This window comes from Carassius carassius, chromosome 37 (assembly GCF_963082965.1).
Source record: "Carassius carassius chromosome 37, fCarCar2.1, whole genome shotgun sequence".
NCBI classification, from domain to species: domain Eukaryota; kingdom Metazoa; phylum Chordata; class Actinopteri; order Cypriniformes; family Cyprinidae; genus Carassius; species Carassius carassius.
In genome coordinates, this window is record NC_081791.1 from 16,896,896 (window position 1) to 16,916,708 (window position 19,813).

Sequence of the window (19,813 nt, forward strand, 5' to 3'; positions counted from 1 at the left end):
TAACTACTCAAAATCACAGCTTTCTCCTCCATATCGTTCCTTTTTCCTATTTCCCTTTCTCTCTAGCAACAAATGAAGATAGACATTTGTCCTGCTCTCTCGCGCTGTCTCTGACTCCCTCGTACTCTTATTTATGGTTTTATTTCTAACACCTGCCAGCAGAGGAAAAAGAGAGAGGCACAAGCTGTCGTCTGGTTCAGAGGAGAGTCCTTCTTGCCAATGAGGGAGAACGAGCATGAGTGTGTGTGTGGGTCTGGATTCCTGTGTGTCAACAGCAGTACTTTGCAAGTGGATAGCAGGCGGTCGGTTAGGAGGGTTAGTTTGGTGGGGGCGTGAGATAGAGGGTGGGAAGAAGACTGTATGCGAATATCCATGCATGCGAGTGTGTGCATGTGTGTGTGTATAATTAGGTAAGTATCAGTTTGAAGATAGCAAGTAGCTGAGAGGGCATGCCGAAACTCACTCAGATATGCTCTTTAAAACTTCTTTAGCTCCTCTCCCTTTTACACACCTCATTTATTCACTTTAGAAGAACTGAAAGAGTCGTTTATCAAGCAAGCACGTGTATGAAAGTCTAGAAGATCAGCAAAAAAAAGAATAGAGAAAGAAAAATCATTGAACTGTTTGGTAAACAAAACCTATTCATGTTAATCTACGGGCCGATTATTTATGCATTTGCACTGAGAAATGAGTTTATTCAAGAGTGGAAGCACATTAAAGAGCTTTGGTTTTGTGGGTCTCTGCTGCAGGTGATGTAGAACATGGAGTCTGTTAGTAATTAATAAGCAAAAGGGCTGCTGTCCACGTTGCATACTTTAGTAGCTTGACATGTACCAACCAACCCTTCCTGCAGGCTGAACAGAGTAGGAACGCACAGCAATCATAACAATAAAAAAAAATGAAGTAGAGAAGGAGGAGAGAGAGAAAAAAAGTCAAAGAGCCTGAGGCAATGGAGATTCTTTTTCGTTTTTTGAGTGGGTGGGGTTAGGGACAAATCATTATCAGAACACCTGTCTGCTTCTGACTTTAATAAATCAGAGTTGCTTGATCCATTCCACTAAAGAACTAGTGGAAGTCGGGGACATTTTTGGTTGGTGAAGGGTTTCATAAGGGCAGGTTGCTCGCACAAAGCTTGATGGTTTGATCAAATTAAATGGAATGTGAGAACCAGAGATTTTCTGCAGAAAGTAGAGCTGAAAAGTGGGGCAGAAGTTGCCTACATGGACGTGTTAACCAAAGATTAAGGATCTGAAGCCTTTGCCAGCTGGCATTGGCTCTCAGCTCTGGAACACAGAGCTTCAGTGGCTTAGCATTAGTGTTGTCTTGTTCACCTTTCTAACTTGTTCAAGCACATAATTTTTGTTCTTGTTCAAGCTTACCATTTTTGGACAATTAGCAATTGTTCAACAGGACAAGTGTAACTAGGAATTAAAAAGGGTAGTTTGACCAAAAATCACATTCTGTGATCATTTACATTCTGTGTTCCAAACCCAACCATGTTTTTCTTCTATGGGATAATAATGGAGATGTTTGAAAGAATGTTCAAGCTGCTGTTTTCCATACAATAAAAGTGAATGGTGACCACAAAATATTCAGTGACTCATGATTTACATTTCACTATGTTTATTACATAACCTATATGGCTTAAGGAGTAGAGCTGCACAATTAAATAAACTGCTAAATAAATACATGCACTATGCATTTCAGAGTGAAGCACGGCACTGAGCAGCTCATTTTCTAGTGATTTTAGTGGCTTGTTTTGCAGGAAATGCTGATCTACTCAAACTCTTTTGCAAGCGCTGCATTTAGCTTGCTTATGATGTGCATTTAGGAATGCAACATGCACCAACCATCTTTCTAAATGTGTAATGAGAAGCGCTCAGGCTCAAGACATGGTCATACTGATAATTGCCTCTTTATTTCTCTCTCTTCCAAATTGTGCAACCCTACAAACAAGCACCGCAAACTGTTTTTTTTAAGGTTGCAATTATTATTTATTTTATCAGAAATTACATTTACACTGAATTACTTCTTTATATATATATATATATATATATGGATAGACGGACGGACGGACAGACAGATAGATAGAATGCAGTCCTATTCAAAATCAGAAGAGATGAAATATAATGCACAGGTCTTACGGACCACTTAGGATCCTTTAAAAAAGTGTTTATTTGAGGCTTGACAGTCCTTGATCATCCTCCACTTTCATTGTTCAAAAGAGACCGGTGTTAACATCAGTTAACACATCTCCTTTTGTGTTCCAAAGAGCAAAGGAAGACATTTATCTGCAATGACATGAGTTTTTTTTTTTTTTACTTTTGGCTAAACTGTCCTTTTAAATCCTGTCCTCCAGCATGTAAACACTTCAATGGTTTTTGAACGGTTATTGAAACTAGCTTTATTTTAAAACATAATTCCTTAAACAGCCTGGAGATAGACATGACAAATGCAAATATATTAAGCTATTATTCAGAGAAGCACTTCACACTAACACAATGTAGAATGGGCTTCTTGATGTCTTCACAATTTTCCTTTTGTCAGTAGTACAAATATATACTTTATTATTAATGTAGAAAAGCAAACCTCCCTGTCCTCCCGCTAAATCCGAACAGGAATATATCATTTATCAGAAGGGCAGAGAGAGTGAGATGTGTAGGTGATCACATGTCTTTGTATAGTTGGAGCCAGAGGAAGTCATATGTAAACAGCCTTTGTTAAAGTAAATAGAGGTGGTAGTGTACAATTTTGGCATAGACTTCTACATTTTGAAATGCATGCTCACACACACTCAATCAACCAGCACAAAACCAAGCCAAGTTTCAAGTCAAAGTGCATTTTTTTTTAAAACAAGTCCCTCTTGGATCACTTCTAAAAGGTGTAAATTGTTTTCTTAGCGACTGTGCCCCCTTCTGGAGAAGCCCCTGCTCTGCAGGTCAGTCTCATGTAGCGAGGCGCTTCGCTTGCTTCAGGGAGAGAAGCAAATAAATAAAAAGAAAAAAGAAAGAAGTACATTGTTTAGAGGCATATTCAATTAGTCACAAAATTGTATTAAAATGATGGTTCACCCCAAATTTACCCTCATGTTGTTCCAAACCTGTATGAGTTTCTTTCTTCTGTTGACCACAGACGAAAGTATTATGAAGAATGTTGGTAACCAGATGGTTGATGGTAGCCACTGACTTGCATTTTTTTTCCCATACTATGAAAGTCATTGGGTACCAGCAACTGTTTGGTTAACAGCATTCTTCAGAATAGTTTCTTTTGTCCTCAACAGAACAAAGAAACTATTACTATTAGTTGTAGAACGATGAGAGTAAATGATGACAAGCATGTTTAATTATAAAAACATTTTAATTATACTTTTTAAATACTTTTAAAATCTATATTTAGAAGCAGGTCTGTTTCTAAACAATTCAAAATAAGGAAACTTTTAAGTACAACTCTAAAGTACAAAATTAAAAACATAATACCCTAGAACACGGCCATGCACAAACATTGAAATCCTGGCAATATTCAGAATTATGTTTTTTCAGTGGCAGACTCTTAAACTTTTACATTTGGTTCCCCATAACCTTGAATATTCTATTACGTCACAGTTCAGAATCCAGTCCGCATAGCCAAATATAAACTCTGACCTTAAAGAAGCAGAAGCAGAAGCAGAAGCAGAACATCACCCTAACACATATTTTCCAGAAAAGTGGGTTGAAAAATGTTTTGATCTTTTTCCATCCTCTACAGAATATGTGAAGTACATAAACCAGGGCAGTTAAAAAAAATAAATAAAAAAATAAGTACCGGTAATTCCAAGGTTTTTGCTCCACTTTTACTAGAGTGCTAGAACTATGTCACACATTCATTTCATTTTATTTATTAGATTTTATTAGATTAAAAAATAAATAAAAAATAAAAGAACACATCGGCCAAGCAGAAAAGCTTGAAAAATGACAATTATCGGCTCATATATCGGCCCTGGTGAAATATCGGTCGACCACTAGTTGTAAATCAACAAACTGTTCTGCTGCCTGAGAAGTCTGTCTGAAATTAATTTTCTGAGGTACTATTGTGTGCAAGCAGGCAACAAGGCAAATTTTCAAACGCAGCCTCAGTCTCTGAACTCTCTAATGTGAGAGGTAATGAGAAGCATGGCTCACAGTGAGTGGGCAATGAAGGTTGTGGACATCACTATGTGCACTAACATCACCTAAAGCTACTCACCAGCAGGGCCTCCTGGTTATCAGCCAAAGCCTGTTTAGCCAGGTAACGCTCCCGCTTGATCTTCAGCTCCAAGGACTCAGGGATGTCGGGAACCATCCAGTCGATGACACGCAGGACGAAGAACACCACATGCTGAGGATGAGTACACACACTTTATTAAAGATGACAACAGAATAGAAATAATTATTTGATAATAATAAAGACACTGAAAACAACCAGGTCATTATACAGATTTTTAGTCAACATAGACTTACTTTTTAAATCTATTTATTTATTTAATTATTAATGAAAAATGGATAGCTTCTTGATATACAGACCTACATATAAAGATCTGATACAAATATAAGAAAGACTTTGGTGATATTTATATGGCTTAAAGCACTTTTCTCCACTTCACTTATTAATGCTTTCCATATATTTGATCTGTTCGTTCATTTACAAATGGATTTTTTATTTTTATTTACCATTTTAAAAAAACGATTTCATATTATTATATACATTATGTCAATTAGTTCATGTATTGAAGCTAATCAGCTTAGAGTAAATGGGGTTCATTTTGATTTCATGTTGAATTTTAATTGGTCACAGTGTATACTGGGAAGCTCAAATTCAAGAAAGAATATGACTGTGATGTGGTTTGCAGGAATAAGATCAATGATTACCTCAAAGGCAATGATAAAGCCCAGTCTTACAGCCAGAAGCTCCCAATACACCAGCGTGTATTTTCCATCTTCATCCCGAAATGCTTTATATCTGACAGTAAGAAAAATAAGACCACAAGAGAAGAAAATCGAACAGTGCTGACAGCTACAATTTTACAGTTCACTGCTTTGATTAACAATTTTCCCCTCTACTGCAAAACTGTACAACAGCCAGGACACTCCTTAGAAACAAGATAATACAATAATACAAAATACAATAAAGTTTTTTTTTTAATCCTGAAATAAGAGGAAAGACGTATTTTTGCAGGTTTACATTGCAAAACTGATATATTCAGATTTTCTGCACTAGAAAACAGCATTAACAATGTTACCTGCACACAGTATGACTGGAGTAGTTATAACTGGGTGGAGAGTAAGCCAGCGTGAAGTTGACATAACCATGCAGGTCATTGTTAAACTTGTACTGGTACAACAGGCGAGGCAAAAAATCTGAGGTAAATGCAATGAGGAAAGCCTGAGGGAAAGAAAGAAAAAAAGAAAAAAAAAATCACAAGCAAGTCTGAAACCTCACAAGATGTTAAAAATAATGTTGGATTGGTGTAACGTCACAAGACAAGTCATTTATGTATGTCACAAAACAAAAATTACCAATATCACACTAAATGTGCGGTTACATTAACTGTTACTCTGTGAAATTTAGCAAGCCATCTGTGTAAGCTGTGCTTCATACATCACTATTGACATTGGAGTATTTTTTACTGCAAAATGTAACCTAGATTTTGCTGATTTGATATCTTAAGTATCAAAAAATATGACTCATTTTTGTAGGCGCTCACATTGACTATGACAGACACGTGGGACAGCGCCTCCAGTATGATGAACCACACACCGATGTGCTGGGCTCGCTCCGCCACGGGTCTCCGGTATTCACACACAAACTTATGAGCGTCCAGCCTCACTTCCACCCAGTTATTCAGCAGGGCAAAGAGAGGAGCCAGAGGAAAGGCCGCCACAAATATGGTGATGAAGCCAAACTGCAGGACTGGCAGCAATGAAGATCAAATAGTGTAAGTTTATTACAAACAAAACAAGAGCACCTGTACAGAAATGTAACACATATTTAAAGTTTATAAGAAGTTGCATTATTACGGTAGGTAAAAATATGCTACATTAGCGGAAATGACTATGACAAGAAATTCACGATTATAAATACTACTGTTGAAAAGCTTTGGTTTCTAACTAACCCCAAACTTTTGACTAGTCGTGTACTTATTTTTATATAACGACCTAGGCTGTTAGAAATGTTTCTTATTTGTCATGTCTTGTCTTGTCTAGTACATCAAGTGAGCCAGGACTGCCACTGGTGCCCCTCAAGAAATGAGGTCCATGATGTTCCAGCGTCAGTAGCTACACATTTTTTGACAAACTTGGAACAAAACCAAAAATCACATTAAAAAGATAAATATTATCATCTTACCAATCTCCAGATACTCATCAAAAAGCCCCTCACATGGAATCAACTCATAGTCTTGCTCCCAGCGCTTGGGCTGCTCTGCCTTCTGGGCCTTTTTCACAGACGATAAGGCTCGTTTCTGTCTCCAAGCCTTTATTTTACTGAAAAGCAGAAAGAGGGAAAGAGAGAGTGAGACAACCAAAGCAATAGACACTGTGTTCTGTTGATGATGATGATGATGATGATGATGATGATGATGATGATGATGGCTCTTCTGAGACTATTTCTAGCTCTGAAATAGAACTGTGCTTATTTGGAAGATCCAGTTTTGCCTGAGTTTAACTCTGGGGATGCATAATTGATAAGGGAGTGCTAAAAGCTTCTCCTCTGTGACATTTATTCTGCTAAACCGCTAGAACTGCTGCCTTAAAGGAGAGACATGGTGCAGTACTGGCAGTGATACAGTCATCTGTCTGCTCATTGCACCCTACAGTGATATCTGCAGGCAAATCAATATACAAAACAGTCTACAAGTCAGTAAAAACAGCTATTCTTGCTCACATTTATGCACTTTTATTCTTGTACAGCTGCATGAAAGCACACAGCCCATCTATGATTGTAGAGACTGCTATTGTTTTATAAATAAAATATTTTCTATCCTTTACCCATAAATCCAACACTCATAGAAATGTGTTGCTGTTTAAGATGTTCATTAGAATGTTTATTAATTATTCAATATGTTTTCCACAATGTAGGCTAAACCGGACCCACACATACACCTCCACAGAAGAGTGCTGTGCCAACCCTGCAGCACAGACCTAACACTGCTGACTTGCTTTTCTCAGAGGACCAAATAAAATCATTTTGATTCTGCAGTGTTAAGACTTGAGACGTTTTCTAGTTTGGTTTGCTCTACAATATAAGCAGCTTTTATGTGCAGCTCCAATGAATATCGCTAGTCAGGCTCTGAGGGAGAAACGTACGGGATGACAAACTCCTGAACATTGTTGATAAGTTGTTTTCCCACCATGATGATGCAGAGCTGCTCAGCCAGTTCTATCAGACAACCTCCTGGTCCACACTGCAACCACACATGCACAGTCATTAATCATTTTAGATTAAATCTCTTATGCTCACAGATGCTGCATTTATTTAGTTAGATATCTAATGTTAAACCATTTTGATAAATATTAGAATTTAAAACACCTGTTTTCTATTTTCATATATATATTCTATTTTTCATTTTCATATATATTTAAATGCAATTTATTCCTGTGATGCAAAGCTGGATTTTCAGCAGCCATTACTTCAGTCTTCAGTGACACATGATCCTTCAGAAATCCTTCTAATAATCTGATTTGGTGCTCAAGAAACATTTCTTGTTATTGTCAATGCTGAAGATGAATAGAAAGTCCAAATACACATCATTCATTGCAAATTACTGTAACTTTTGCACAGTTTAGTGCCTTAAGGTATTCTTTTCTTCAAAAGGAAATATTACTGACACTAAATGTCTCAAAGTTAGTGGAGCCTACATTAAAAGAAAAATACTTCTGTTTTGAAAAAGCTACAAATACAGTGCAACCTATTGTGGATGTTTAGCATTTATTACAAGGCTGTTTTGAATACATGACTCTGGTTTGCAAAATATTGTTAAGTAATGAACGCTAGTCTATAATCATAAAACTGAAGGCAAAACACTCACATCCTCGTTCCGCATCCCGAACAGTGTGCCATAATGACCAGGATAGCCCACAAATCTGCAATAAAAACAATAAAAGTGCACTGAAAGCTTTGATCTGGAAAATTATGGCACAAAATGCTTCGGTCTGGTAGGCTAATTTAAAAGGTTACCTGCCCTTGAAGAAGGCTACATAGAAGGGTGACGAGTAAAAGTTGACAAACTGGAAGATGAAGACTTTGAATGTAAAGGCATCTTCATATTGTGTCTGTGTTCTGTGCATTTCTGTAGGGAAAAATGTTTCAGGAAGAGCCTTATTTGGGGAAACGAGATAAATTCGATTTATTTGACGGCATGTATGTGTCTCAAAGCTTTACTGTAACTGCCATGGAAAGTAGGACTAAGGTCTAGAGTCCTAATGGCTTATTGATTCTCAAAGCAAGTGTGGATGGGCAGGTTCATTACCCTGAGCCACACAAAATGGCAACACTGGCCTGATTTGATTTAATGCCCTGAGCATGTGTTGCTTTATGGGGTCTGATGTGTGCAGAAAGCTTACCCCATTTAGTGAGCTGTTCTGCTAGTGCTGTGTAGACCTGCCCCATCAGCAAGATCAAAGCCAGGTTCACCAAAGTGCTGGAGATATTGGCAATATTCCCAGCCTGGAAGAAAAAATAAAATGTGTGTGCGGAGTGGATTCAGACTTCAAGAGCTACTGCAGGTAAGGAGGAGATTAATGAAATGGTGCAGTACGTTAAGTTTCTTATATTTTAATTTAATGCAGATCGATGGGGTGCCCACCTGGGTACGCAGAACAGAACTCCCAGTTTCAAACATCATTACGCTCACTATACTGCGGTATATGATCACTGTGACCAAGAAGATCATCACTACACACAGCTGGGAAAAAAGGTTGAGAGAAAGAGGAATGATTATGGGTGGCAATTATGACATATTATCTCCCCTCTAACAGGCCAATTTTGTAGCTCCATTAAACCTCTGACAACTCCAGTGGGTCTCACCATTATAACAATGACCATAGAGCCAGTCAGCATGCGGGAAATCCGGGCATTTTCAGGAAAGTAGGGTTCCTTTACTCCTGTCACTGGGTTTTCTTCCATTGCAGGGGCCATCGCAGCAAACTCAGGACGTGGTGGTTCCTGCTCATTAAAAAAAATAAGATGCTCATGCCATCACACTGCTCCACCATGTTTCACAGATGATGTTGTATGCTTTGGATCATGAGCTGTTCCAAGCTTTCTCCATACTTTTTTCTTCCCGTCATTTTGGTACAGGTTGATCTTAATTTCAGGCATCCAAAGAATGCTTTCCCAGAAGTGCTCTGGCCTTTTTAGATATTTTTTTTGGCAAAGTCTAATCTGGCCTTGTTTGCACCTTGTGGTGAACCCTCTGCATTTGTTCTTTTGAAGTCTTCTTTTGACTGTAGACTGACAGTGACACACCTACTTCCTGGAGAGTGTTCTTCACTTGGCTGGATGTTGTGAAAGGATTTTTCTTTACCATGGAGAGAATTCTCCGATCATCCACCAAATCTAAGCTTACCAAGCATGTTAAAATTGTAAAAGATTGGATGACCAATCATTTTATCCTTTTAAATTCTAATAAGACAGTTACCTATTGGACCAAAAAAAAAAAGTACACAGAACCTCTTGGATTACAATTTGCATGTAGACAGATGTACTGTTACTTCCTCTACAGTCAAACATCCGGGTGTTATATTAGACAACAACTTGTCTTTTGAAAATCAGATTTCCCATGTTACAAAAACAGCATTCTTCAATATTTGAAACATTGCCACGCCATGTTAGCCGTTCTGTTGCAGAAAAGCATTCATGCATTCATTACCTCTAGACTGGACTATTGCACATCTAGGTGGTTGTCCTGCATCTTCAGTAAACAAGCTACAAGTAGTCCAAAATGCAGCGGCTAGAGCCTTTACAAGGTTAAGAAAATATGATCATATTACCCCAATTTTACAGTCTCTGCACTGGCTACCTATTAAGTTCCATATCAATTACAAAATGTTATTACTTACTTAATGGTTTAGCTCCTGCGTACCTAACTAGTCTTCTACCACGCTACAATCCATTGTGTTCCCTAAAGTCACAAAGCTCTGGACTTTTGGTAGTTCCTAGGATAGCAAAGTCCACTAGAGGAGGAAGAGCTTTTTCGCATTTGGCTCCCAAACTATGAAATAGCCTTCCTGATAACGTAAGGGTTCAAACATGCTCTCTGTTTAAATCATTGCTGTTAATAGTGTTCATTGTCTATTTGCATCATTAACTGAATTTTACCGTACATTTCTGCCATATGTACATCAATTTGACAGTCACCACTGATAAGCTACTACAAAATATATTGTAGAAACTTAATTTTCTGTAAAGCTGCTTTGCAACGATTTGTACTGTGAAAAGTGCTATACAAATAAACATGAATTGAATTTTTGTCCTCTGTGGAAGTCCATGCCTTTTTATGTTGCTGAGCTCACTAGTGCATGCTTTTTTCTGTGAAAGAATGTACCACACTGTTGATTTGGCCACTCCAAATGTTCCTGCGATCTCTCTATTGTTTTTTGTTTTTTTGAAGTCTAACAATTGTCTGTTTTATTTGTATGGATTGATCCTATATCTGAATGATGTGGGTTCACTGCAACAGCTCCCAAATGCAAATGTCACACTTAGAATCAACTCCAGAACCTTTACCTGCTTAATTGATGTAGAAATATCAAAAGAATAGCCCACATCTGTCCATGAAAGCTTTTGAGTCAACTGTTCAATTACTTATGGTACCTTGAAAAGGGGGGGGGGGCATATTAAAGTATTAAAATGTATATGGACTTTATTTATTAACTGTATACAGAGGTGTATCTCAATAAATTAGATTGTCGTGGAAAAGTTCATTTATTTCAGTAATTCAACTCAAATTGTGAAACCCGTTTATTTAATAAATTAGTGCACACAGACTGAAGTAGTTCTAAGTCTTTGGTTCTTTTAATGGTGATGATTTAGCTCACATTTAACAAAAACCCAACAATTCACCATCTCAACAAAGAATACTATTGCACCCCATAAACACAATAATAATAATTAAAAAAAAGTCAACCACCCCTTTAAGAAAATTCAAGTCAAACCTCCTCTTCATGGAAATCCATGCAGTCCCAGTGATGAGCGAGAGTGGCATTCTTGCGTTTCCAGTATTCTAGGAACGTGACGGCCCACAAAGACATGAACACACTGAAGAAGACCGTGCCAGGATGATCAAACAGATAACCCACCTATAGAAGAGTTTCAATTAACCACAACCGATACAAAATCATTGACCATGCTACATTAAAAAAAATTATAACATAAACAACTATATTTTACATAATAAAGTCAGTATAATGAAGTCATACTGCACTCAGATCTTCATAAACTACTATACACAAACACATCAAATGCTATAATATTGTGTCTTTCACATACAGTACACAACTCAAACGAAGGATTTTAGCCAGAGATGATTACCTTGGCCATGGGACAGATGTCTGATATATTCCAGGGTTTACAGGTTTCACACAGAGGACACATTAGATAAAGACCTCCACTCTCGCAGATTTCCTTCCTGTAGATGGCAAATGGAAACAGGCAACAATGGTACAGCTAAAATGGAATGGAAGCATGAAAACATAATTAAAACAGCCTCTGTTTTTGAAGTATGCTGTCCTGGTGAAATTGTGTTGATCAAACGTAAGACAATATTAGAAATCTGGTAGGAATGTAGTAAGAGAGTGGTTACTACTAGAAGCAATAATAGGCTATAGTTTTATGTTAAGATCCATAGACCAAGGGAGTGTATAGATGAATGTGTCTAGCATATATACACACACACATACGGTGCTATTAATTTAGTATCGCTTTACGGTCTCTTGCTCTCTGATTCTCATTATTTTGCTTGCCTAATCTGAGGTGTAAACTGCAGCAAATATTTCTAACTCATCGCTATTAGTCCTTCAAGTTCATGTGGTCAACAGTTGCTAGTAACAAATAAAGGTCCATTGATATTACATTATTTCTGATATAAGCGAAATAGCTTAGAGAAGCACTAATTGTGAGTCATGTTGAGAAGAAAGAAGTTCAGTGCAGCAACTGAAACAAAATCGATAATATGGGAGACACCTACGCTGGGGTATTGGATCCCATTGTCAAAATACCCGAAACAAAGACGCATGTCCCAACCAATGCAGCAGGTAAAAGCCAGGCTGTGTAAAATCCTGAAAACAGTAGAATTTGGTCATTCTTTGTTATAATAGTGACAGTGATTTGTTATAATTGACAGTACTTGTGGTTTGTGACACTAGCAATGCCTAGGGAATGGATTTCAAAACATATTTCATATAATTGTATTTAATTTAATAACAAATATATTACTGTATTACTAACAAATATATAAAAATAATAAGAAAATAAAAAATCTTAATGTATAAAAATGTCTGTAATATGCGTGACACATACGCAAATATGAAAATGATCTATGGAGCCTACTCACCCAACCATGCAAAATAAAGCGCAATCTTCTCTCCAAAGTATTCACGGATGTGATCCAGAGGCTGGTACTTATACCATTTTAACCAGTTGGACCAATAGTGATACAGTACCTGCCTCTTGTTCAACTGATCGGGCTGCACGTCACAACCTGGGAGCTCAAATGGGCCCTTTAAAAAAGAAAAAAGCTGACAGTGTATGAAGTTGTACTTCTAATAAGACATACATGTTTTAAGTGCATTGCTGTACTTCTAATAAGACACGTTTGGTGTCTTGTGCCTAACCTCATGCAGAGGGAATGCACCAGTAAAAGCCCCTTCATTCAGAAGACGAGCGACTCCAACTTCTGCACGCTTCCTCCTGCCATACACGGTCCTTGCTAAGATTTCATACACCTGCAATGAGAACAGGTGTAAGCAATTATCATACACTTATTCCATCACACACACTACCATTCAAAACTTTTAAGATTTTTAATTAATCAACACTTTCATACATAAAAGATACATTACATTTATCAAGTCACAATAAAGACATTTACACATTTTTTTTATTTTAAATAAAAGCTGAACATTCTATTCATCAAAGGTTTCCTCAAAAATATTAAAGTGCCACAACAACTTTTCAACACTGATATAATACGAAGAAATGTTACTAGAGCATCAAATCAGCATATTAGAATGATTTTTGAAGGATCATGTGACACTGAAGCCTGAAGATTCAGAAGGCTGCTGAAAATTCAGATTTGCGATCACATGAATAAATTAAATGTAAAAAAATTATAAAAAAATAAAAATGTTATTTTGAATAAAGGCATGCAGGTGAAAGGCAGGCATGAAGGTGAGCAAAAAAATCTTACTGACCCCAATCTTTTGATTGTTAGTGTATGTAATCATTTATTAAACTATTGCAACTATGTGATACCCAATTCTGCTTTTCTCAGGGCTGTCTAAAGCACACTCACAATGCGGTGTCTTTGTGTGTTGGTGAAGTAGTTTTCACGGTCATCAGAGCCCAGAAACCTGAAAGTCAAAGTAAATAGCTATATTTACACATCTGTTTCTGCAAGGAGTTGATCATCTTGTACACTTCTATATTTAAAAAAGAAAAGAAAAAAGCCTAACTTTTCCATTTTGGACTTGCGGAAGGCACATGTGTAGTAGTCCACAGGACGGTTGGGGACTGAGTCTTTCATGATGTTCGGCACCCAGAGCTTCTGAAGAACTTGAGCAGAAGTGTTGAAGTCTGGGTGTGGCTGTGCCTTTCAATAAACATATACAAATAATTTTAGGGCTCAATGCAATTGATACTGTTATTTCAAGCCCTCTGTATCTGCACTGGGGAGGTGAGCACAAAAACCATGTCTCTTACCTGCAGAGGTGCTCTAAGACATAGCTCCTCAGCGTAGAACACCAACACATCCCATGGAGCATGGAGCTTCAGATAGTGTATAGCCTTTTTTACACTGGATGATTCCTCCTGATAACAAAGAGAAAGGCATTAGAAGCAATACGGTAAGTACCATAAATGGCACTGCACTGAGAAAATTAACCTAATAGCTTAACCTTTTCCATCAACAGTCCCGCACTCTGGAGGTTCTGGATGAATCTGTCCCTCCATCGGGCCAGCTGAGCTTTTCTTTTCTCTGACCTACTCTCCTCCTGTGCTACTTCTACTGCCTCCTCTGCAGCCTCCCCTTGTGACCGCCCCTGACTTCGACGCTTTCGACGTACCTTCACCTCCCACACCAGCACAAAGTCTGGGGCAAGAACAAATAGGATTAATATGACTACTTGGGCAGCAACGCGGTTGGTTTATTTACAGTGTTTTAATCAAGCCATCACCTATTTTTGTTTGGCCGTCTCTGAAATAGTTGCCTGAGGGGTAGACAGGTGGGCTTGAGGTCCGCTCACAATGAACATATATGGGGTCATCATCCTCATCATTAGCAGCAGTATTCAACTGTTAAGACAACATGAATAGGTCTATTACAGGAATAGTTCTCACAATATTTTGGAAAATGTACTCACCCTCAGACCACCCAATATGCAGACGAGTTATTTGTTCATCGAAACAGATTTTGAGAAACTAAATATTCACTGCTCACCACTGGTGAGTCACAAATGGATCCTCTGCAGTGAATGGGTGCCGTCAGAATGAGTTCACTTCAAACAGCTGATAAAAACCTAAAAATAATCCACAAGTAATTTGCATGGCTCTTGTATACCAACTATGTCTTGTGAAGTAAAAATATGCATGTTTGTTAGAAACAAATCCACAATTGTAACTTTTTTTTTTTGCTAATGGTCTGAGTAGTCCATAATTAGTAGTCCATAATTTGTGTTGTCCCCTTTAAATGAAAATGAGCTACTGCTCCTCCTTTCTCATGAGTGTGGTGCATCAAGAGCTCATGCATGTGGCATACCGGTGTTACAGTTTCACTGGTGGTGACCATGTTCATGTTACCGACCTCACTCGCAATTATTAACTACCACATTCCTATTTACGCTCATTGTGGCAGCACATGAAGGCAGAATTAGTGAACACAGGCAGAGACAATGGTCGCTTTAGCAACATTAACCTTACAGACAGTGTTGGGAAGGTTACTTTGGAAATGTAATAGGTTACAGATTACAAGTTACCCTATTTAAAATGTAATAGTAGTGTAACTTTTTCAATTACTTTATTAAAGTAATGTAACTGATTACTTTTGATTACTTTTTGATTACTTTTAAAAATCTCTAATAAATGCTTATTTGCAACCGTTAGTCAACATTTACACTATGCAGGTTTAACCTTAAAGTAGAGCTCAATACTGTCAGACTTTCACCATCCTTCATCACCTGAATTAAGATGATCAAATTTGAACACATCCACCACACAATCAGACTTTAGTTCTGCATTTTACTTTAAGATTGATCTGAAGTTCAATGCAAATTTAAAATTTAAAAGAAATTGTTTAGTGAAACTTTTTTTGAAACCAAATCTTTGCATAGTTACAGGAAACACTGCTTCTGACAATAGTTTGGAAAGAAAAAGTTAATTAAAAAATAATAAATAAAAGCATATACATCAACTCAAATATGTTTATGTAATAAGCATACCTCCTATTCTGTGTACTAAACTCCTGAAACATTGCTGCTCTTTGTATATGATGATAGTTTTCTCAAAACAAGTTAAATGCTCATGAAGTGATTCATGATAGAGATTGTGTTTATGTGTTCATGTACTAATATATCGAGACGGCAGAGGTTGAAATCACTCCGAGCTTCAGTAGGCCTATGTATAGTAAATGAAACCGCAAGTCTGCATCAATTTCCATGAGGGGTGGACTGGGAAATAATTTCAGACCAGGAAATCTCTAACTCATACAAACAAATTCATGGACAACACTATTTTTTGTATGGACCTGACATAAAAAAGGTTTAAATCTTTAGTTTGGGGACATGCAAAATAATTATAAGTCCTCTCCTGAACTGCACCTTCACTTCCATTTTTCTTTTCAGTCTCTTTATTTTGCCCTGTTATCCATTTCTCTCATGACTTTAATACTCAAGATTTAACAAAACTATACTTTCTAAATTGCCTACATGTCAAAATGAGTGCATCACTTCAATATATTTATAGAAAAATCCTAATTCATGAGTCATGTTTTTCCCTCAGACAAATTTGCCATGCTTTTATTATATAAAAGTACATTAACCTTGTTTTATTTATTTGCAAATGGATTACCATTTGTATTTGTTTTTAAATAAATACATTTGTAAAATAATTTTTAATTTGTGGCATGGTGTATTGTGTGCTTTGTGGCAATAGTAACCTTTGTCTCTGGATTTATAGCAAAATATTAAAACATACATTTTCGTAAGGGTTGTGTAGTTGTCTGTCGTAGCTTCCCCTAAACCTATAATAAAATCTCATTATTTTTCAGCTTAATTACTACTGCAACATTACAATAGATAATAATGATGTCATTTATGCAGTATTTTGAGTGAGTGTGATCAATGTGCTGTTGCTCCTTGACTAAGTGAACAAATACAAAACTACTATAGCATCTTTACAGATGAAACTGACCTGCACTGCAAACCCTGAACAGTAGTTTTGCTTCTCTGCTCCAGCTGTGCGCTACATTCCACTCCGGTCTCTCTCTCTCGCATTGATTACTCTGAGTCTGATCCAAACCGTTCGGCGGAGGCGCGGAGAGCGCGCGCGCCCAACCATTGCCAGTCACAACTAACCGATCCATGAATTATTAGAGATGTAATTATCGAATGGCGGATTCGGAAATGATCGCTTTAGTACAGTACATTCGGCAGGCAATTATACAATAATAATATTAAAATAGCGGGACAAATCGTCTGCCAGGCCACCGGGAATTGTCGCGGTTCTCCAGATGTCCGGTCCGCGCCTGTTCTCCACAGACATTCAGAACGTGCAGGATTCATAATGTCTTTCGCGGCTTAATATTAACAGACACTAGGCTATGCTTTGATTCAAGTGTACTGACCTACTTTTGATTTATTTGTCCAAAATGTGGCATATTCTGTCCGCGTTAGGCAATAGCAATCCCGTTTTTATGACTGGATTCTACGAACCAGACTATGTTTCTGCATCGCGGAAATTATAGGGCCGTGTGTCTCCGAAGAAATCATTTAAATCTGTATGTGTATGTGTGAAATGTAATCCCCTTTGTAATCTTTAAAAATTTCATAAGTAACTGTAATTTAATTACTCACTTTTTCTTAGTAACTGTAACTGATTACAGTTACATTTATTTTGTAATTAAATTACGTAACGCCGTTACATGTAACTAGTTACTCCCCAACACTGCTTACAGAGAGCCAAGACGCTCTTTTGGAAAACAAAATATGATGCTAGATGCTTACTTTTTTTTGTTTGCACACGAAGCACTGGTATTGATCCCTCTTTTAGAAGCAATCTTTGCACAACTTCAGCTGAACTGACCTTTGTTTTGAGGCAGCCGAATACAGCATAAAATGTTAGTATAGCAAAGTAGTCTATGGAGACTCCTATGTTTGTTGGTGGTGCATCCCAACACACAACACTTTTAATGGCTCTTTGGCGCTGACATTGTACGTACAGCAGCTACAGCAGCCTCTCACTCAGGGCTGTGTATGATAACAGTGCAGACAGAGAGCATCAGAAATGGGCGGGACTTTCCCCGAGTATGTCGTCATAGTCTGGAACTGCTCGTCTCCCAGCCTGGCAGAGTTAGTTTTAGCTGGTTGCTGAAGAAGTGGTCAATGCCCCTTAGAACCAGCCTGTAAACCAGCTAGGACGACTGTTTTTTTTTATTAATAAACAAAATCATCTACATCTTGGATGTTCAGAGGGTGAGTAAATTTTCAGCAAGTGTATTTTTTTGGTTTAAACTTACTTGTGTGGAGAATCGGGGCTGAAATCATGTGGAGGAAGAGACAGTTTGTGGAGGGCAGCATTACCAGATAAACATTTCTTGGACAATTGCGATGCATCGTCACTTATCTCAGATTGTCTTTGACCATTTACACATACAATAGCGATCATAACACATGTAAAAATAAGCACTAATTTATTTTATTTTTTAACTTCATTAACGGTTGACGAGTGGAAAATCAGGGTTAGTGTGGCTTGCGGGCACACGGGCAGCATTAAATATTTGATTAATTTTCAAATCAACCTTCAGTATAAAGTGTATTCTGTCTGGAAATAACATCAGTGACTGTAAGTTACATCAGGGATGATAACCAGTTGTGTAATGCAAAAAGAATGAATCTAAATAATGAAATGAATCAGTGTTTTTGAAGGATCAGGTTGAGTGAATGATTTAAATGACTCATTAATAAAGGCTGTCACTTGTTACCACCTACTGGAAAAATCTCCACCACTAATGCACAGATTGACAGTGTGTCTAGAATGCACAAACACAGATAAGATACAGTGAAAAGTCTAGCAGTTGGACTGCTGCTTGGCCAATTAAATTCAAGGACTGGAAGTTGGGAACTGTTGTAAATGACAATTTGACAAAAATTACAACTATACTGGGTTTTATTGAAGACAGGTAAAAACAATTAAGGATTAAACCCAATAGTTAAATATAATTAATGCATCCTTTAGAAATATGTCTAAATTTCTGCATTAACATAACAAACCACCAGGTTGCCTAATCAGCAAAGTCATGTGCTAATTTTAGCACACAGCCAAACAGCTCTGCAAGGAGTTAAACGATATTGCTACACACAGCAACTAGAACTCGTTTTGATGAACAAATATATCTCATAAAGTATGCATCAGTACATAATCCCATACAACACATATCAGTACACTCACATATCTGGGAGGGATGAAGCCCCCATTTTGCAAGCTTCCATAACTGTCTGGACCATGAGTCTCGCCGCTATAGTCCAGATCCAGAAGAACCTCCCGGTCCATCAGCACCTCAGGGTTCCTCTTCTTCAGCATGACAATCAGACACAGCCAGAATCAAACGCTGAGGTGGAGCTAGAAGAGACTAGGTCTTTTAACTCACATTCAGAGCCTCAGTACAACTGATCTATGTACACAGTCCCACGTTCCAGTCCAGGTACTCCTGCAGAACATCAGCATCCAATAAATTATGCACATAAATTACATTTGAGATAAAAGTATAAGTGCATTCCCCCAAAGAAGAGCTGCAGGAGATAAGACAGAGGAAATGCACTAAGTGCCTCTATAAATGGATGAGAGAACATAAGGGCAGAAGTAGGTCTGCAGCATCTCTGCACACTCTCTCTCTCTCGCTCGCTCGCTCATTCACTGCATCCCTCTCCTCAGCACTCTAGAGGGCCACTTACCGTAAATCCTCTGGCATACGAGCCTCTCCTTTCATTTTCAGCATGGAAAAACATATGTAAATACACTTTACAACAAGAATGCGTACATCCTGTTTCCTGTTAAAAACATATGCAAAATGCAGTGTCATATATAGGCAGACATTTATTTAAATCATTATTCATCTGATACTCAAGAAGAGATGATCACATTTTTAATGCATGATTCCACGTTAATCCGGACTCCGATACAATTTAGATGCACTAAATTGTGCGTTTTTGAAGGAGCATATATCTTAATGCCTAAAAAGGTACACATCTACTAGAAGGACAGACCATCACAGTGCGAAACCTTTCAGTGCAAAGAAGTAAAAGGTTGCACGGGATAATGAAACATTGCTACCTTAAAGGTAGGAATGAACAAATTGGCTGAGTCAGAGGAA

General features: G+C 37.7%; 1 protein-coding gene across 1 annotated transcript; it reads right to left on the minus strand.

Annotated features, from left to right (window-relative positions):
- Nucleotides 1-2,710: 2,710 nt before the first annotated feature.
- Nucleotides 2,711-19,320, minus strand: ano11 (anoctamin 11). Its single transcript, XM_059527835.1, has 23 exons — nt 18,892-19,320; nt 14,406-14,523; nt 14,127-14,320; nt 13,933-14,040; nt 13,686-13,822; nt 13,526-13,583; nt 12,846-12,956; nt 12,566-12,731; nt 12,200-12,290; nt 11,545-11,641; nt 11,169-11,312; nt 9,040-9,177; nt 8,819-8,917; nt 8,577-8,679; nt 8,191-8,302; nt 8,042-8,096; nt 7,320-7,417; nt 6,361-6,497; nt 5,720-5,925; nt 5,255-5,397; nt 4,884-4,974; nt 4,222-4,353; nt 2,711-2,969 (listed from the first exon to the last, which is right to left on the minus strand). Exons 1-23 carry the CDS (start codon nt 19,021-19,023, stop codon nt 2,946-2,948), a joined length of 2,694 nt encoding a protein of 897 aa, XP_059383818.1. The 5' UTR covers nt 19,024-19,320; the 3' UTR covers nt 2,711-2,945.
- Between the last annotated feature and the right edge of the window lie 493 nt (nt 19,321-19,813).

What these genes read in the sequence shown, in the direction of transcription:
- ano11 (XM_059527835.1), bottom strand. Translation starts at nt 19,023, where the DNA reads ATGCTGAAGAAGAGGAACCCTGAGGTGCTGATGGACCGGGAGGTTCTT. An exon ending in ACGTGTCTGTCATAGTCAAT is followed by an intron (nt 5,398 to 5,719) that starts GTGAGCGCCTAC and finishes TCTTTCCCTCAG; the next exon opens with GCTTTCCTCATTGCATTTAC. An exon ending in TCCAGTCATACTGTGTGCAG is followed by an intron (nt 4,975 to 5,254) that starts GTAACATTGTTA and finishes TCTTACTGTCAG; the next exon opens with ATATAAAGCATTTCGGGATG.